General features: G+C 46.7%; 1 protein-coding gene across 5 annotated transcripts in view; it reads right to left on the minus strand.

The window, feature by feature from the left end:
• Window positions 1–13,393: 13,393 nt before the first annotated feature.
• The window catches only part of CLASP1 (cytoplasmic linker associated protein 1), a 267,208-nt gene continuing 263,709 nt past the window's right edge, over window positions 13,394–16,892 (minus strand). For all 5 annotated transcript variants that reach the window (XM_081143238.1, XM_081143235.1, XM_081143239.1 and 2 more), the window contains one exon: window positions 13,394–16,533. In XM_081143238.1, the coding sequence (XP_080999364.1) occupies window positions 16,447–16,533 (87 nt within the window). In that variant the 3' untranslated portion in view covers window positions 13,394–16,446. The remainder of the gene's footprint in view (window positions 16,534–16,892) is intronic.

Genomic DNA, 16,892 nt, shown 5'->3' on the forward strand with positions numbered 1-16,892 from the left:
GTAAGTAAAGGCAAGTCAGGGTAAAATTTTATTGCTAATAATATTCATAGCAGATATATGTGTGGATGATGGGCTCTTTATATGTTCTCTTGATTTGTTTTCTCCCTTGCTTTTCTTTATATTTTCACTGACTAAGTTTTCATCAATAAACACTATAGGTTACTTCCATCTCTTTCTGAACTTTAAATATAATTATTATACCATTTGTATTTATTTGTATCTGTTTTCTTTGGTGGACATTACGTTTAATAGATGCAGTTTATTTGTGTTGCTGTGAAGTATTGCATGAATACACTGCAATTTATTTATCCACTGTGCTGCTAATAGACATTTCGATTGTTTACAGGGTTGGGCCGGGTTCCGAGAGGGGAGGGGAATATTATAAATAATGCTTCTGTGACATTGTCTCCTAATGCCCTGACACTTTTCTGTTGGGTGTATAGGTGGAGTGACATTGCTGCATTATAGGATATACCTTGTTCAATTTCCAAAGCCCTGTCTGGGTTTCCAAACTGTTCACATAGAATGCCCATCGCTCCACTCTCGGTAAGGCTCATTCTTTTATTTTTAGTCCTCCTGGTGGATGAGAGCTGAAGTATCTCCCTGTGGTTTCAGTTTGCATTTCCCTGGTCATGTTGGGGCTGAGTGCCTTTTCTTAACTTTCCTTTGGATATCTAGTTTTGCAAACAGTTAGCCTATTGCCCCTGGTCTTCTAGAGTGTTTTTTTCTTATTGATTTACAAGAGTTTTTCTTTTCTTTCTTTTTAAAAAAAATATATATCTTTATTGATTTCAGAGACAGGAAGGGAGAGGGAAAGAGAGAGAAAGAAACTCTCATCAGTGATGAGAGTCATTGATCAGCTGCCTCCTGCACGCCTCCAACTGGGGATCGAGTCCACAACCTGGGCATGTGCCCTGACTGGTAATCCAACTGCGATCTCCTGGATCCTAGGTTGATGTTCAACTGCTGAGCCACGCCTGGCCAGGCAAGAGTTTTTCTTTTACATATTTTGATATTTAGCCCTTTGTTGGTTAAATATATTGCAAAGATATTTTCATACTCTCTAGCTTACCTTGTCACTCTCTTAATGACTGTTTGGATGACTAGAGTCATTACTTTAATGAGTTAATTTATCAACTCATTCCTTTATAAATATTGTCTTTGTGTCCTGTTTAAGAAATCTTCCCTATTTTGAGGTCATAAATATATTCTCAATTATCTTCTCAAAGATACATTGTTTCTCCTTTTATGTCTAAGACTACAATTTCCCTGGAATTCATTTTTGTGCAGGGTGTGAGGTAGGGGTCAAGTCCCCCCCTCATACTTATATCTAGTTGACCCAATCTCCTTATTGAAAATTTCTTTTCCCACTGCTGTGCTTTGTAGGATATACCTGTTCAACTTTGGAAGTGATGTCTGGGTTTCCAAACTGTTCACATAGAATGCCCATTGCTCCATTCTCAGTATGGCTCAGCCTTTTATTTTTAGTCATTCTGGTGGGTGAGAGCTGAACTCTCTCTCTTTGTCATAAATCAAACGTTCAAATATGTATGGGAATATTTCTGGGTCTTCCTTTGTTCTCTTCATCTGTTTGTCTATTATTGCAGAATACCACACGGCCATCATTATTGTGAGCTTTGTAAAAATTCTTGATTTCTGGTAGAACAAATCATTCTACCTTGTTTCCCCCCCCCTCCCCCCTCCTCTCCCCCTTCCCCTCCTCTCCTCCCTCCCCCTCCCCCTCCCCCTCCTCCTTTTTGTATCTTGGCTATTTTTGTCCCTTTGTATTTTCATATACAGTTGAAAATCAGCCTTTCAAAATACATAAAAACACTTGGATTTTTTTAGAATTGTATTAAATATATAGATTACTTGGAGAAGAACGTCTTCCAATGAACATACCTCTCCATTTAATTTAATATTCGTTTTCTCTCATGAATATATGTATAGTTTTCTTCAAAGAAGCCTTGTCCATTTTTTTTATTAGATTCATCTCTAGGTATTAGAAATTTTTATTCTGTTTTAAAAAGTATCTATTTAAAATTTTCATTTTCTATTTGTTGCTGACATACAGAAATACAGGGTGGTTGTTTTCACTGAATTTTATCAGCAACTTTGCCAAACTCATTATTGATTCCAATAATTTATCCATAAATTCTTTGGATTTCCTTTTTACAAAGTCATTTCATCCACAAATCATGACATTTTCATTTCTTTCTTTCTAATCCTTGTGAATTTCTCTTTTTTTCTTGCCCTTCTACACTTAGATCTTTGCAGGGTGAGGTGTAACTTGTAGCAGAGGGAGCAGTAACCCACATCCTTGCTTTGTTCCAAATCTCAGAGGGAAAGCTTTCAACATCTTGTCATTAACTATGATATTTGCTCTGGGGTTTTTATAGGCCAAATTTATCAGATTAAGACAGTTTCTCTCTGTTCTGAGTTTTCAAAAGTATGTTTAAAATCATGAATGGATGTATGGATGCTGAGTTTTATCAAATGCTGTTTCTGTGTCTTCTAAGATGATCGTGATTTTTCCTCTATACTCCGTTCATGTGATGAATTTCATTAATTGATTTTCTAATGTTAAACCAACCCTGGAGTAAACACTACTGGATCACTATATATCATAAGATTGGTTTGCTAATAATTTAGGATATTCACATCTATGTTAATGAGTGAGATGGGCCTGTAATTTTCCTTTCCCGTAACATCTTATCAGGTTGGGTACAAGGTTATTCTGACCTGGTCAGGTAGTTTTCGCTATTGTGCGACTGGCATTTTTTTTCTTCCCTACACGTCTGGGGAAATACACAAGTGCAGCCGTCTGGGCTTGGAGGTTTCTTTGTGTGAAGGTTTAAAATTACAGATTCAATTTTTTAATAGCTATAAATTATAATTTTTTTTCTTGTGTCAGTTTTGAATTGTCATATTTTTCTACAATTTGTGCATTTTGCCTCCATTTTAGCATAACATTGTTATGTTGTAGGTTATGTTTTTAATTTTTATTTTTAGGTGTATAAAACAGTGGTTTTTCATATATACACATAGTTGCACAATCTTCACCACTATGTAATTCCAGAATATGCCAATTATCCCCTCAAAACTCCACGCCCATTAGCAGTCGTTCCCACTCTCCTGCTCCCCCAGCCCCTGGCAACTAGCAATCTACTTTCCGTCTCTATGGATTTCCCTATTCTGGACACTTCATATAAATGGAATCAAACAATGTGTAGCCCTTTGTGACCAACTCTTTCACTTAGCATGTTTTTAAGGTTTATTTGTGTTGTGATATATATTAGTATTTCATTCCTTTTTATGGCCAAATAAGATTTCATTGTATGGATATATTGAGACAGGCCAGTCAGCCAGGACAAGTGGAACCAGGAAACTGAGACAGAGAGCTGAACAAACTGGCAGAGCCATTTACAGCAGATACAGGTCGCCTCCCTAGAACTAACATCTAGGCCTCTGTTGTATTTCACCTCAGACCCAGAAAAGCAGCAAAACCAGGTGGGCTTGCCAGGACCAGCTGCCATGACTAAAGACCCCCTGCCAGGACACTGACCAGTTGGTGGAGACCACGGCCCTGGAGGAACACACCTAGAAAGCTGATGAATATTCTGCTGAAACCCTCCCCTGAGACCTCCCCTAAGATTCCTGCCTCTGAGAAAGAAATGAATCCTTAAGACAAAGGACCCAGCTCATGCTCTCCCTCTGGGGAGCAGGCCCCGCCATTCCCTTTCCCCTCTTCTTCCCCCACAGGCATCTCCTAAACTCTAGGAGACACAGGAGACTTGCAACCAAGGGAGCAATGGGCATTGACAGCTCATCCCAGGCTAATCCCAGGCCAATCCCCTCAACCTGTCCCCAGGTCCCCTTTTCTCTGACTTCCCAGGGATCCAGGGTAGCCCAGCCTAGGCTCTCCTGTTGCTTCTCCTATGCTAAGGCCTTTCTTGTTTTACTGTCCCCGGCACTAATAAACGTTCCCTCATAGTCACCTGGACTTGTGCTGTGAAATTTTTCCTGCACAAAGTCAAGAACCTACACACTACAGGTGGGCCCTTGGCAGACCCGCCAAGGGCCAGGTCCCCTTTTCAGGAGCAATACTACAGTTTATCTGTTCATCAGCTGATGGACCTTTGTGTTTCCACTTTGGGGATATTATGAATAATGTTGCTATCACTTTTATAAGTTATTGTGTGGACATATATTCTCACTTCTTTTGGGTCAGTATCTAGGTTTGAAATTGCTGGGTCATAGGTAACTCTGTGTTTAACTGTTTGAGGCACAGACTGTTTTCCAAAGTGACTGCTACTTTACATTCCCACCAACAATATATGAGGGTTCCAATTTCTCCAAATATTTGCCAAAATTGTTATTGTTTGACTTTTTTACTTTAGCCACTCTAGCGAGTGTGAAATGGTACCTCATTGTGGTTTTGATTTGCATTTCTTTAATCACTAATTGATGCCGGAGAAATTAAAAGGCCAGATTTCCCAGACACCAGTGGGAGTGATATTCATGCGGTATCTTCAGAAAATGAATTTTCTAAGACTCGCTTGGGGTGTGGAATGTGGAAGAAGGTTTAATTTGCATGGAATTACATTTCTTTGGTTTCACTGTCCCATCTCCCCTAAGCCGCCCTGGAAGAGGGGCAGCTGGGAGTTCAGCAGAGCCAGAAACAGGGCCAGTGTCCAGAGTTTCCGTTTCATGTTGCAGCCGGGTGAAGTTTAATGTCCAAGCTAATTAAAGTCCATTAGTCCATCTGTGGGGCCCACATGGCCGTGAGTCAGGTGGGGGCAGGGGAGCACATCCCCCTGCAACAGGAGTCCCGAGAGAGCAGAGAGGGTGGCTCTTCTGTCTAGTGGCCACCCCTATCCTGGCCACTGATTCATTTCCAGGTGTGACTGATGGGCAGTTAGCCTCCCACGTCTCTGGGCTTGGGTCTAATTGCCTTTGTCTGGTGCCTTCCCCCGTCAATCAGCAGAAGGGACTTAGAGAATGTTAAAGGCAACTTTTTGGCAAAGCGATATAAATGACAGGCCTGTACCTTTTGGTCTCCCCTTTCACTCCTTTCCTGTTAACTAATAACCAGGTTATTACAACGGTATCGTAACGAGGGGATCATTTTACACGTGATTGTTGGCCTTTCGTAGATCCTATTTTTGAGAAACGTCTATTCAGATTCTTCGCCCATTTTTAAATTGGGTTATTTGTCCTTTATTGCTGACTTGTAAGAGTTCTTTATACATCTTGAATATAAGTCCCTGATCAGATACACAATTTTGCAAATATTTTCTCTCATCCTGTGGGTGGTTGTTTCTCTCTTGATGTTTTTCGAAGCATAAAAAATTTAAGTTTTTAATTTTGGTGAAGTCCAATTTGTCTATTTTTTCTTTTGTTGCTTGTGCTTTTGGTGTTAATATTGCCTAATACAAGGTCACGAAGATTTAACATGTTTTCTTCTAAGAGTTTATAGTTTTAGCTCTCACATTTAGCTCTTTGATCCATTTTGTGTTAATTTTTGTATGTGATGTGAGGTAGGGATCCAAATTTATTTTTTGCATATGTTTTCCAATTGCTCCTATCTTTTTAACATCTATAGGATCTCTGAAGATGTTCCTCTTTTCATTCTGGTATTGACAATTCGTGTGTTTTCCTTTTATCTCAATCTTGCCACGGGTTTATTGATTTTAAGCGTTATTTGCAGTGTGCTAGTGTTTCCAAATAATCAGCAAAAGCATTATTTATCCTTATTACATGCTTTTTTATTTGATTTCTGCATATTATTTCCATTTTTCTATTTTGTGTTATCTTAATATTCTTTTTATAACTTCTTGAGATAAATGGTTGTTATAAATGTTCAGTTTTTCCTTTAATCTAACGTATGCATCCAGGGCTAAAATTTCCCTCTAAGCTTGGCTTTAGCTGCATTCCACAAATTTCGATATGTAATATTTTAACTATTATTCAGTTAGAGATATTTTCTCATTTCAATTGTAATTCCTTCTTTGTCCATTGGGTTATTTAGAAGTGTATTTGAAAATATGTGTGTGTAGTTTATCTTTTTCCAACCTGTTTTCAGCTCACCTAAGTCCTTATGTATAGATATGTGTCTTGGAAACAGCATACAGTTGTTGTTTTCAATCCAGTCTAACATTTTTTATTTCATTGGAGCTTTATGTTTATTTGTATCTAATGAAATCGTTTATATGCATTAGACCTTTGCATATTGGTTGGCTTAAATCTAAAATCTTACTGTGTGCTTTCTATTTGTCCCATCTGCAATATTTCTTTTTCTAGTTTTTGTCTTCTTTTAGGTTATTTTTATTATAGTTTCTCCCTTTTTATTAGTTTGGAAGTTACACCCTCTCTGTTTTAATTTTAAGTTTTCCCTAGAGTTTAAATGCATCCTTGACTTTTCAAGACCTTCCATTCTCTTCCTTGGAAACTTGAACTTCATTCACCTCTTTTACTTACCATTTATTTCTATGCCGTTGTTGTCATGGATTTTAATTCCATGCATTTAAATATATATATCTATATATATATTGATTTCAGAGAGAGGAAGGGAGAGGGAGAGAGAGAGAGAAACATCAATGATGAGAGAGTCACTGATTGGCTGCCCCAACTGGGGATGGAGCCCGCAACCTGGGCATGTGCCCTGACCGGGAATCAAACCCCGGTCTCCTGGATCCTAGGTCAACGCTCAACTCCTGAGCCACGCCGGCCAGGCAATTCCATACACATTTTAATCCCCCCAGGACATTATTACTGTTTTACAGTCAGAATGACTTAGATTTGCCTTCGTAATTACCATTGCAATTCCTTCCTGCAATACGCTCTGCCGGGAGAGTCCCCTTTAAGGCTTTCCAATGCAGGTCTGCTTATGAAGAACGTCATTGTTTTTTACTTGCCTGGAATTTTATTTACTTTATGCCCACCTGACAGGATGTTTTCTGTTGTTTCTGCTCAAAAATCAGCTGATGGGCTCATCATTGCTTCTTTGAAAGTAATTTTTGTTTTTCTCTAGCTGCTTTCAAATTTTCTCTTGTTTTTACGAAGCTGTATTATGATATACCTGCGTTTGGACACTGTGCTCACCCTCACTGGCAAGATCAGGACTAGAGGGGGACAAGGAATTGCTCTGAGCACACAGTGCAAGACGCCCTCGGTCTCAGAGCCGGGCAAGTGACCTCCCTCCTGGCCCTGCTTCTGGGAGCTCATTGCACTTTTTCACTTACAGTTTGGTGTCTTTAGTCATTGTGATAAATCCTCGGCCATTACCTTTGAACATATTGCAAAAAGCGACGTTCTGCTCCATTCTCTCTCCTCCCCTCTGGGAGGCCCACATGGATTTTGCATCTCTTACGGCTTCTGCGCTTCCTCCCGTTGCTTCTGTATTTTCCATCCGTGTTTCTCAGCGTTTCATCCTCACTACTGTCCTCGGGCCTTCCTTTCAGTTCCCAAGCCACCTTCTCAGCCGTGTCTAACCTGCGGTTAAATGTACACCTCGAATTCTTCATTGCAGTTATTCTATTTTTCAATTCTAGAGGTTTTTTTTATTTGACCAAATTATTTTTTAAAATATGGCATGGCAGCCTGGCCAATGTGGCTCAGTTGGTTGGGCACCAGGAGGTTGTTGGCTCGATTCCCGGTCAGGGCACATGCCCGGGTTGCAGGCTCGGCCCCCAGTCGGGGGCGTGCAGGACGCAGCCGATTGATGTTTCTCTCTCATCGATGTTTTGTTTCTAGCCCTCTCCCTTCCTCTCTCTGAAATCAATTTAAAAAAATTTAAAATATGACATGACAGATTTTTAAAAGCTTCCAATCCTCTCCAGTAATTCTCAATCTCATACCTCTATGAATATGTTAAATAAAGTTATTTAAGTTCTGTGTGTGGCATCTCCAGTAGCTGGGCCCTTGAGGACCTTTACCCATCGTCTGTCAGCTGTTGGCCTCCGCTCGAGTTGTCTTGTCCCCTCGTGTGGCTGGTTTCTACTTACCGTGCGCCGAGCGCGCACTTAAAACACCAGGTGAGTGTCTTTGCGGTCTGGGCGGTGTTTGTTTCTGCCAGCAACTTGGGAAACAGGCTATTTGGGCCGGGTCCCTTCTACCTCGGGGGGTGAGGCAGCCCAAAGCCTTGGTCCGCATCTCAGCTGACTCAGTTTCCCTTCTGGAGTAGCAAACACCCCCGAGCCCACGCCGCCCTGGGTGCCAGGCCCACCTCCTCAGACTCCGACCCCGGGCCAGTTCCCAGGAGCGCCCAGTGGTTCCGCTCCCTGTGAACTCCGACGCTCCAATAACATTTTCAAAATACTTTGCCCAGGGTTATCAGTTACCGTCTGTAGGAGGGTTTGCCCCAAATTATCTAGTATGTGACTATCAGGAGAGAAAATCCTTTTTGTTTTTCACTTAACATTATTTGTGAGCATTCCCTGTGTCTTTGGGAATTTTTCTAACACTTTTACGTGGCCAGATGGTGCTTCATCAAAAGGCTAAGCCACCCTTTATTTAGCTGTTTTATCTCCAGCTGGATGTTTCTGTGGTTTTCTAAAAAAAGAATCATTTATTGACTTTTGGTCCAGCCGACGGAGCCACAGCGGCCGGGCAGGCAGTTGGGTGTTTTGAGCGGTGTCGCTGCTCCGACGGGGCCCCCAGTCCGTCTAAGCGGAAGGGGCCCCTCAGCGCGGGCAGCCTGGGGACCTCCCGGAGCGCCGGGGCCAGGCGCGGGCCGCCCCGGGGGCAGCAGGCGGGAAGGGCTCCTCCCCAGGTAGCGGGCACACCTTGGTGGTTCACCTGCTGCTTGGCAGCCATGACCCTGGGGACAGGCTAGAACCTACACCTGAGCTGTCCCCCAAGAACCAGCATCACCACCATGTCCTCAGCAAAAGCCGTTTCCCACCAGGCCCAGTGGCCTCCCAGGCGGGAGCCAGCCACCCGCGGCACCAGGCGCCGAGGCCGGGATTTGGCCCCGCAGCGAGGAAGGCACCGCAGCGGAGCTGGGAGAGTGGGCAAGCCTCCTCCTCGATGGCATCTCCCACTGTGACCTGCTGTTTCCAAGGGTGGCTGTCCCTCCTTGCACTCCCCCTGGGGGTGCCTCTCTCGCCATCCCCTTGGGGAATGTCCGCACAGAGTGTGAGAGGCCTCGGGCTCGGCCGGAAAAGCACGATCCTCCGATCAGTAGCCGCTGGAACAACACCAGAACCGTCTGTCCTTCCCGACTGTAGTAGGAGGCAAAACTAGGCCTCCTAAGTGTTGGAGAGGAGTGGACCGAGCAGGGACAGGAGCCAAGGGGACAAAGCCTCCCGAACGCTTAGGAGCAGAGGGGCCGCGAGAAGCTGGAAAGGAGACGCTGCATGCTCTCCCCTCGCCCGCTGCCGTCGCGGGAGTTCTGTAAACGGCCATGGTGTCCTGCATTTGAGGACTCCCCTCGAACCCAGGCCTGTTAGGACACTGGGCACGTAGCACGTCTTTCCTTGAGTGCGAGTCCACAGATGTATTCTCAGGGGTCCACAAATTTCCTACAAAAACTTTAAATTGGGGGGGGGCGTGGTTCTATGTATATGATCATCCAAAGAACATGAGATTCCACAAATTTTTTGTTAAATTATTTTTGATAATGAAAAAAAAAAAAAACCCAACCAAAAACCAAATACAGGAAGTCCTCCCTTAACACTGTCAGTAGGTTCTGCAACTTTAAGCAAAACAATGTAAAACAAAACCAATTTAACCACAGGCTGATTGATATAAACAAGAGCTAGTTTCCTACAGCATCTCAGCCATTAGAACAAAACAATGTTGAACGGAAGGTGTTATTCGAGGACCTGCTGTGTAGCATGTACGTTAGTTATGAGCTATGAAAATAAAACAAACACCCACGAGCCCACCGGCCAAGCTGTGACCCAGAACGTCACCGCATGACTGGACGTGGGAACTCCCGGTGCAAACAGAAGTTCAAGCCCTGTCAGCCAAACTCAACCTCTCACTTCATGAACAGAAGAGAACAGTTTAGGTTCTTTCTTGTAAATGCCTCTGATAATCATAAAATAATAAGTGATCTTCCTAAACTGGGATGAGATCACCCCCCTTCACCAAGCCCTGCCGCCCGGAAACTCCCACCGTGACAACCAATCACTGCGAAGGTTGAACAGTGTCCTCACTGGCACGTTAGAAGCCATTCACTGTGCAAGTCATGCTGCTGAGGGTCCTATCAGTTTTGGGCTTGAAAGCTGGGTTTTGAGGGGCTGAGACATGCATTCTTTCATTTGTTTATCCAAACACTTATTGAGCATCATGCGTGTCAGAAACTGGGGCAGGTCGTCAATAATAGCAAGTTTAGTAACAGTATAAGGACTGTAAGAGCTGAGGTCTGCTGAGGGGCCCAGGAACTGTCAGGAGCTTTGCACAGTGTGCTAATCCTCACGCTCTCCCACACCAACACCTCAGCTCCTCGCCCTTCAGCTTTCACAGAAGAACCACCTGAGGTCATCTTAAGCTGAAGTCATTTGGCTAAAGTCATAGACCCTGAAACGCTCCGAGTTGGGTCAAGACCCAGACTACCTAAACCCAGGCAGGGCCTTTCCCTTGCCAGGCCCAGTGGGCAGTACCTGGGTGCTCCAGAAATGTGTGCCTTGAGCTGTCTGAGGCTGCGGGCCCTTCCTGCCCACATGCACCTGCCCTGGCAGGGCGCCGAGGGAGGCAGGGTCAGCTCCGAGCCGAGCCCTCAGGAATTTCCCCAGGGACGCTGTGCCCAGAGTGGCCCGGAGCCCAGCGGAGTCAACCTCGAAGGCTCTAGGGCTGGCAGCAGGCCCAGGGTCCGAGGAGGGCACTGGTGTGGAAGCATTTTAATGTTTTTTAAATACATAATCTAAGATTAGATGCTCATTCACATGACCTTTGTCCGTTCTTGCCTGGAGCCACTGGAGTGTGAGTTAATAAATACTGGAGGAAATGGGCAGGCCAGGCGGAGGTTGGGCTGAGCTGGCGGAAGAGCTTGCCCCTGAGCGGGAGCTTTATACCCCGGGGAGCTGTATGTCCTGTTTTCCTGGGACACTCCTGCTTTCCCTCTGCCAACAGCACCCCATTGCCCTTTCACAATCCCTGTCTAGATGCTAAGTCACCACCGATATCCCTGCAATGCCCATGACGACTTGGAGGACATTCCCGAAGCCCAGAGCTGTTTTCAGGGATGGTCCCAGAGCCTGGGACCACGTGCCCTGTCCTAAGGAAAATGCTCTGCAATGGTTCTGTGGCCACAGACCAGCAGCATCAGCATCACCCGAAACTTGTCAGAAGTGCACGTTCCCAGGCCCACCTTAGCCCCGCAGCATCAGCAACACTCCCCAGAAGATTCTGAGGTGCCCGCTGTGACTTCAGGGAAGGCGTGTGAGGGGCGGGAGGCATGAAGAGGCAGGGAAGACAGCTGCTAAACACAGGCAGGAGCCTGGGCTCTGGGCCCAACTCCATGCGCCACTAGCTGGGGAATTTCCTTGTGCCTGTTTCCTCGCCTGGAAACTGAACATGACAGCGCATCCCTTGTCTGTAAATCACTGAGATGCTACAGGTGAGAATTCTTCAAGTCTGGGAGCCTCACCAGTGCTGCCTGTTAACCGCCCCTCCCATCAACCATCCAAGAATGTTCTGCGACCTCCTACGATTGAATGAAAACTGGAGGAAGGATCGGTAACTTAAACTACGTAGATGACCCCATCTCCCGGCAGTCACAGTGACCTGAAATGACGTCGATGAAACTGAAAGAAGAAAAGTGCCAAACAGGCTGCATTTAAGCATCAAGAAGACAAAAACCTTGGCTGCAGAAGAAATGCAACTTTAACAGACAATGAAGATGTTGAAATTGTTGACTTGCTTACCTTGGTTCAGTCATCAATTCGAATGGAGGCTGCAGCCAAGAAATCTAGAGAAGGCTGGGCCTCGGAAGGGCAGCAATGGGAGGATTAGGAAAGATCACCAAGAGCAAAGGTGTCACTGGAGACCAAGGCTACGACCGTCCACGCACATATTCCGGCAGCTACTGCGGATGCGGGGGAAGCCGCCAGGAGCACCGCTGACCCCGTGAGCTACGGTGCGGGAGAGCTCTGCGCACACCTGGGCCGCGGGAAGGTGAACGGGCGGGTCCAAGAGCAAACTAAGCCTGAAGCACCACCGGAGGCAAAAGTGAGAGAACTGGCCGCCCCACCTCAGGGATGTCAGAAGGCTCTTTACAAAAGACAGTGATGTTGGGAAACAGTTGGCAGGGGAAGAGGACCAGCAAGCTGACACGGGCCCACAGCAGCAGCGCAGGCCGAGCCCGCAGAGCTGAGGGGGCTGGGGAGGGCGGGACACTGCGGGTGCCACCGTCACCGTGGCCGGGAGTCAGAGCCCCCTCAACGGCAGGTAACATACAAGGAAGTGCAAAACCATGAGCGGAAGATCCCCGAGGTCGCTGAGATCCCTCGAAGATCCACTGGCTGAAGCAGCCTCTATACCCCCCCCAACCCTGGCCCGCGCCGAGACGGGAAGGGCTTCCTGGCAGCCCTGGGGAAGGGGGCAGTGGCAGGGGGTTAGATCCCAACATAGCGGCGCTGCCCGCCTTGCCCGACTGGTCGGCCCATCCCTGGGGGTTTCCATCTTTGCTAATGATTAATGACTCGCTGCACACACAGGCGGGGGTGGGGGTGACCTCACCTTCCTGCGCACCGTCCCTCCTGCAGGACACAGGGCTGGGCCTCAGCAGCACCCACCACCAGCCGCTTCACCCACACCTCCTCTACTGACCCTCCCTGCACCTTCTTGCGGTAGGTTAGTCCGCTTATAAATGAAAGGCTGAGGCAGAGTGACATGGCCTGCCCAGGGAGAAAGGGGAGCTGGGATTTGAACCCAGGAATGTGACCCAGCTCACTCTAAGGTCATGTGTCACACGGGTAGGAAGCAGTGGCCACAGGAGGAAGGAGGATCACAGCCGTGGCGTAGTGATACTTGAAATGAATCACAGAACATGGAAAACTCAGTATTTAAATAAAAGTAAACCTTCAAAGAAAGGCATTGGTGCCCTTGGTGGTACGTGTTCCTCCTAGGACCATGCCCCTGCCGGCTGTCAGCCCCTCCCCAAGGGAAGGCCCCCCCAGCAGCATGCAGGCTGGCCTGACACTCTGGAAGCTAAGTTCTCCCGCTCGGGCTCAGACGAGGGGAGCGCCAGACCGGGAGGCCCGTTCCTGCAGTTCACTGGGTGTCTTCCCGCTCAACCTTTGCACCCACACTGCACACCCCAGCACCCGGCCCCGGCAGGGGCCTGTTTCTGTTTGGAGAAGGGGCTCCCGACGGAGTCCCCTCTGCTTTCTCATAGCCGTGGCCACATTCTGATGTCAGGGAGAAGGAGAGGCTGTCTACAGAGCACGGTGATGACACTCCAATGCAGGAAACCGAGTGTCGTTTATTCTAGGGCAAACTCAAAAGGGCTCTTTTATTTTCTCTTTTAGCAAATCCTAGCACATTATTAACAAAAGTCTGTACATTTGCCATGATACACTTGAGAGTGGAACAAAGATATAAATACAGACAGGGATGTAATGTGAAAAAGCGCCCCCAATAGAACCAAAACAAAAAACAGAAGCCCACCTGGGGGTGTGGACCCATGCGCGTGAACAGTGCTGACAAACCATTTTGGTGGCTGATATTTTCAGAGCATTTCTTTTTTCATTTCCGAATATCATTGTTAGCAAAGTCCTGCGGGAGTCTACAAAGTTTTTATTTGCTGTTCTTCGATGTGTATTATGCTTGATAAATAAAGGGTGGCAGGGAAAGAAAAAGGTGAGACAAAAATCTGTTGCATTAGCTGCAGAGGGTGTTGATAAGCGAGTGCTGGGCCCAGAGCGGCCGTGGCTGTGGCCTGGTCCAGGAGCAGTGTCCTCGAGGAGCCACGCGCTTCACCCTCAGCTGCGGGACGCACCGCGGCCTCAGGACGGCAGCAGCTGGAAGGAAAGCAGGAGCCAGACGATCCGGCCCCAGCAGTGGGGTCAGGTGGGTTTGGGGGCCCTAGACAGACAGGTAAACAGGGAGGCAAACCCAGCGTGGGTGCTTTGCTCTTGTGTCGTCTCAGCGGGACGGGAGCCCTGCAGGGCAGCGGCTGGGCAGCTGCGGCTGCCAGGACTCGGGGGCAGGTGCAGGTCCCTGCGAGGTGGCGGCGGCATGCGCGGTCTGACCGAGGCTGACACACCTGTGGACGGCTGCACCTCTCTCTGTCAGGGGCTGAAGACCGGGCGGGTGACATTCAAGGCGAGCCCTTTGTGTTTCTATGAGGACATCAGGCAATGTTCACGATTCTTCTCAAATCCAGGCAGAGGCTGTGGTGACCTCTGAGCCAGAGTTGAAGGAGGAAAGTCTTTCCAAATGCATTAGGCAGAAAACTCAATCCAGCCAGAACCCACGTGTGCACAGCAGAAGAGTGATCAGGACGCTCTGCTCTGCTCTGACTTACTCACCAAGTGTGAAAAATTCCCGTTAGTGAAATATTAACAAACAGCATTTATCAATGAAAGTACGTCCCGGTCCTGCTAGGTGCTGAGCCAAAAATAAGCCAGTAATATTCAACCACAGCACTCCCTGGAGTGCGAAGTACCCCCTGCAAGCACACATGCGCGTGTACACACACACACACACACACACACACACACACACACACCACACACACACACACACGTCAAGGCGCCCTGCCTCACTGTTCCTGCACCTTCATTCTCAGTGCCTATTTCCAAATAAAGTATCTAAAATCTGAATGAAAATGAGCTGTCTGCTACAGAGTCTTTCCTAACTTCCGACAGCGAAGCTGGAGGGTCAGGGAAGAGAGGAGGGTCTGTGCAGGTCAGAGGTAAGAACATGAAACCTCTGCTCTCACGCCAGCCGCTGAGCAGCCTGGTTCTGTGGATCAGCACACGCCTCATTAAAACAAACATCAGAACAGGCATCTTCCTTATGTAAATAAAGATCAGTACAAGCTAGAGGCTCTAAAACACACAACATAGACAACAGAAATCTTCATGATTGCATCAAGAATTTCCATTTGGCTTTAAGAATTTTACTCAAAACTTCTTTCACCAGACTTTAAGTTAATAATTACTTTGAAGCAATCAAACCCTCAGGAAACTTTTTAAAATGGGTGGTTATTCTGGGAATTTCTTACCTAAGGAAACAGATTCTAAAATTGTTCTAAATCCTGTTTTTTAGCAATTTGCCACTCACCATAATTACTTTTTTCCTTAAACAATGACTATTTCAACAGATGATCAAGTACTTCAGTCCATAAAATTAGAAACAGTAATTCTAGCCTGGCCAGTGTGGCTCAGTGGTTGAGGGCCGTCCCATGCACCAAGAGGTCACCTGTTCGATTGCCCATCAGGACACACGCCCGGGTTGCAGGCTCAATCCTCAGCAGGGGGCGTGCAGGAGGCAGCCAATCAATGTTGATGCATCGATGTTACTCTCTCTCTCTTCCTCTCTCTAAAATCAATAAAACATATTTTAAAATCATAATAATTCTGATTGATACCTGGTCTCTCTAGACGTTTCTTTGACCTTAATCCCAAATTAAACAGAGTGAAAACTGAGACGGTACAGTTGGCATTTACCAGATTAAGTGAAAACATTTTAGAATTGAGCAGCTTAGATGGAGGAGAGGACAGATGGTGTCACATCAGAATAACCAAGGACCACGGTTGTGAGAAGCCCTGTGAAGAGCGTGTCCCCTCAGATCTTCTGTGCTCTGTGAAATGCCGTGGTGGTGGGATAGCATCGGGGCAGTACTCGGGGCTGGTGCGTGTCCTGGAGGAGACTGCAAGGATGCCTTTCTAATGCACTATATGAGGGCAGTCAGCTGCCAGTCTAGGTACTAAAAACAAAATTCCAGGTGTTTGTTAGAAGGCCATCTTCAGGTTTTCCTCCATTTCTTGCCAAGATATGATTCCCATTCTTAGTAGGTCTCAAAATACAATTTAAAGACATACAACCAACCCTTGGGTGGTGTCAGCTGTGAGGGGGAGGGGGTAGTCTGCCCCATATGGGCCACATCCAGAACGAAGAACGCAAAAATGAAAGAGAAACACAATCGACACACCCACACCTCTGTCCCCAGCTGAGAAAATGCTACTTCCTGTCAAGTGCTGGCTAGAGGCTCAGGGTCTGAAACTGCGCACACCCAAGGTTCTGACCTCAGCAGGCTGCAGGAGACTCTATGGCTCTTCTGACTCCTTTAGTTTTGTATGAAGACTGCAAACAGGCCTTGCTTCCTTTACATTCAATGCCAGTAAGATTCTACACAAAAGCTGGAAGGGACCAAAATACTGATTGTAATAAATATTGTGGCCTCCTCGCCCTGGCCGGGAGCCTGCGAGGGGGGAAGGTCTCTGAGAGGCATCGCCGGCCATTCTGGGGATCCAGAGACTGGCGCTGCCATTAGCTGTGTGTGGAGACGTCGGAGGAGGAGCTGCTGTTGCTGTTCGTGGTCTGGGCCCTCTTTATATATAAGTTTAGTAGCTTCATCTGCAAAGAAAGGAGACAACTGGGTTAGCAGGGGTGAGGCAATCCAGAAGTAGAAAAGAGGAAAAGCCCAGGTGACAATAAGAAAACAGCATGTCCCCGGAGAAATTCATTATACAAAAATTTACTGTGTACCCCTCACCCCACACACTACCAGGGCCACAGAGACAGGAAGGAGGCCAAGTCCGCAGGAGAGAGAATGCCATAGATTATCACCAAAGGGCTCCCCTGGAGAAGGCACATACATTTCAGGGGTGACTGCAGCCAATGGCTCTGTCTAAGCTTGAGGAAAAGCAGGGCAGAATCCATGCTCCACAGGGAGAAAGCAGCTAAGCCAAGGTGAGTGGTCAAGTCTGTACCCT

The sequence above is a fragment of the Miniopterus schreibersii genome (assembly GCF_964146895.1).
Source record: "Miniopterus schreibersii genome assembly, chromosome: 7".
NCBI lineage: Eukaryota > Metazoa > Chordata > Mammalia > Chiroptera > Miniopteridae > Miniopterus > Miniopterus schreibersii.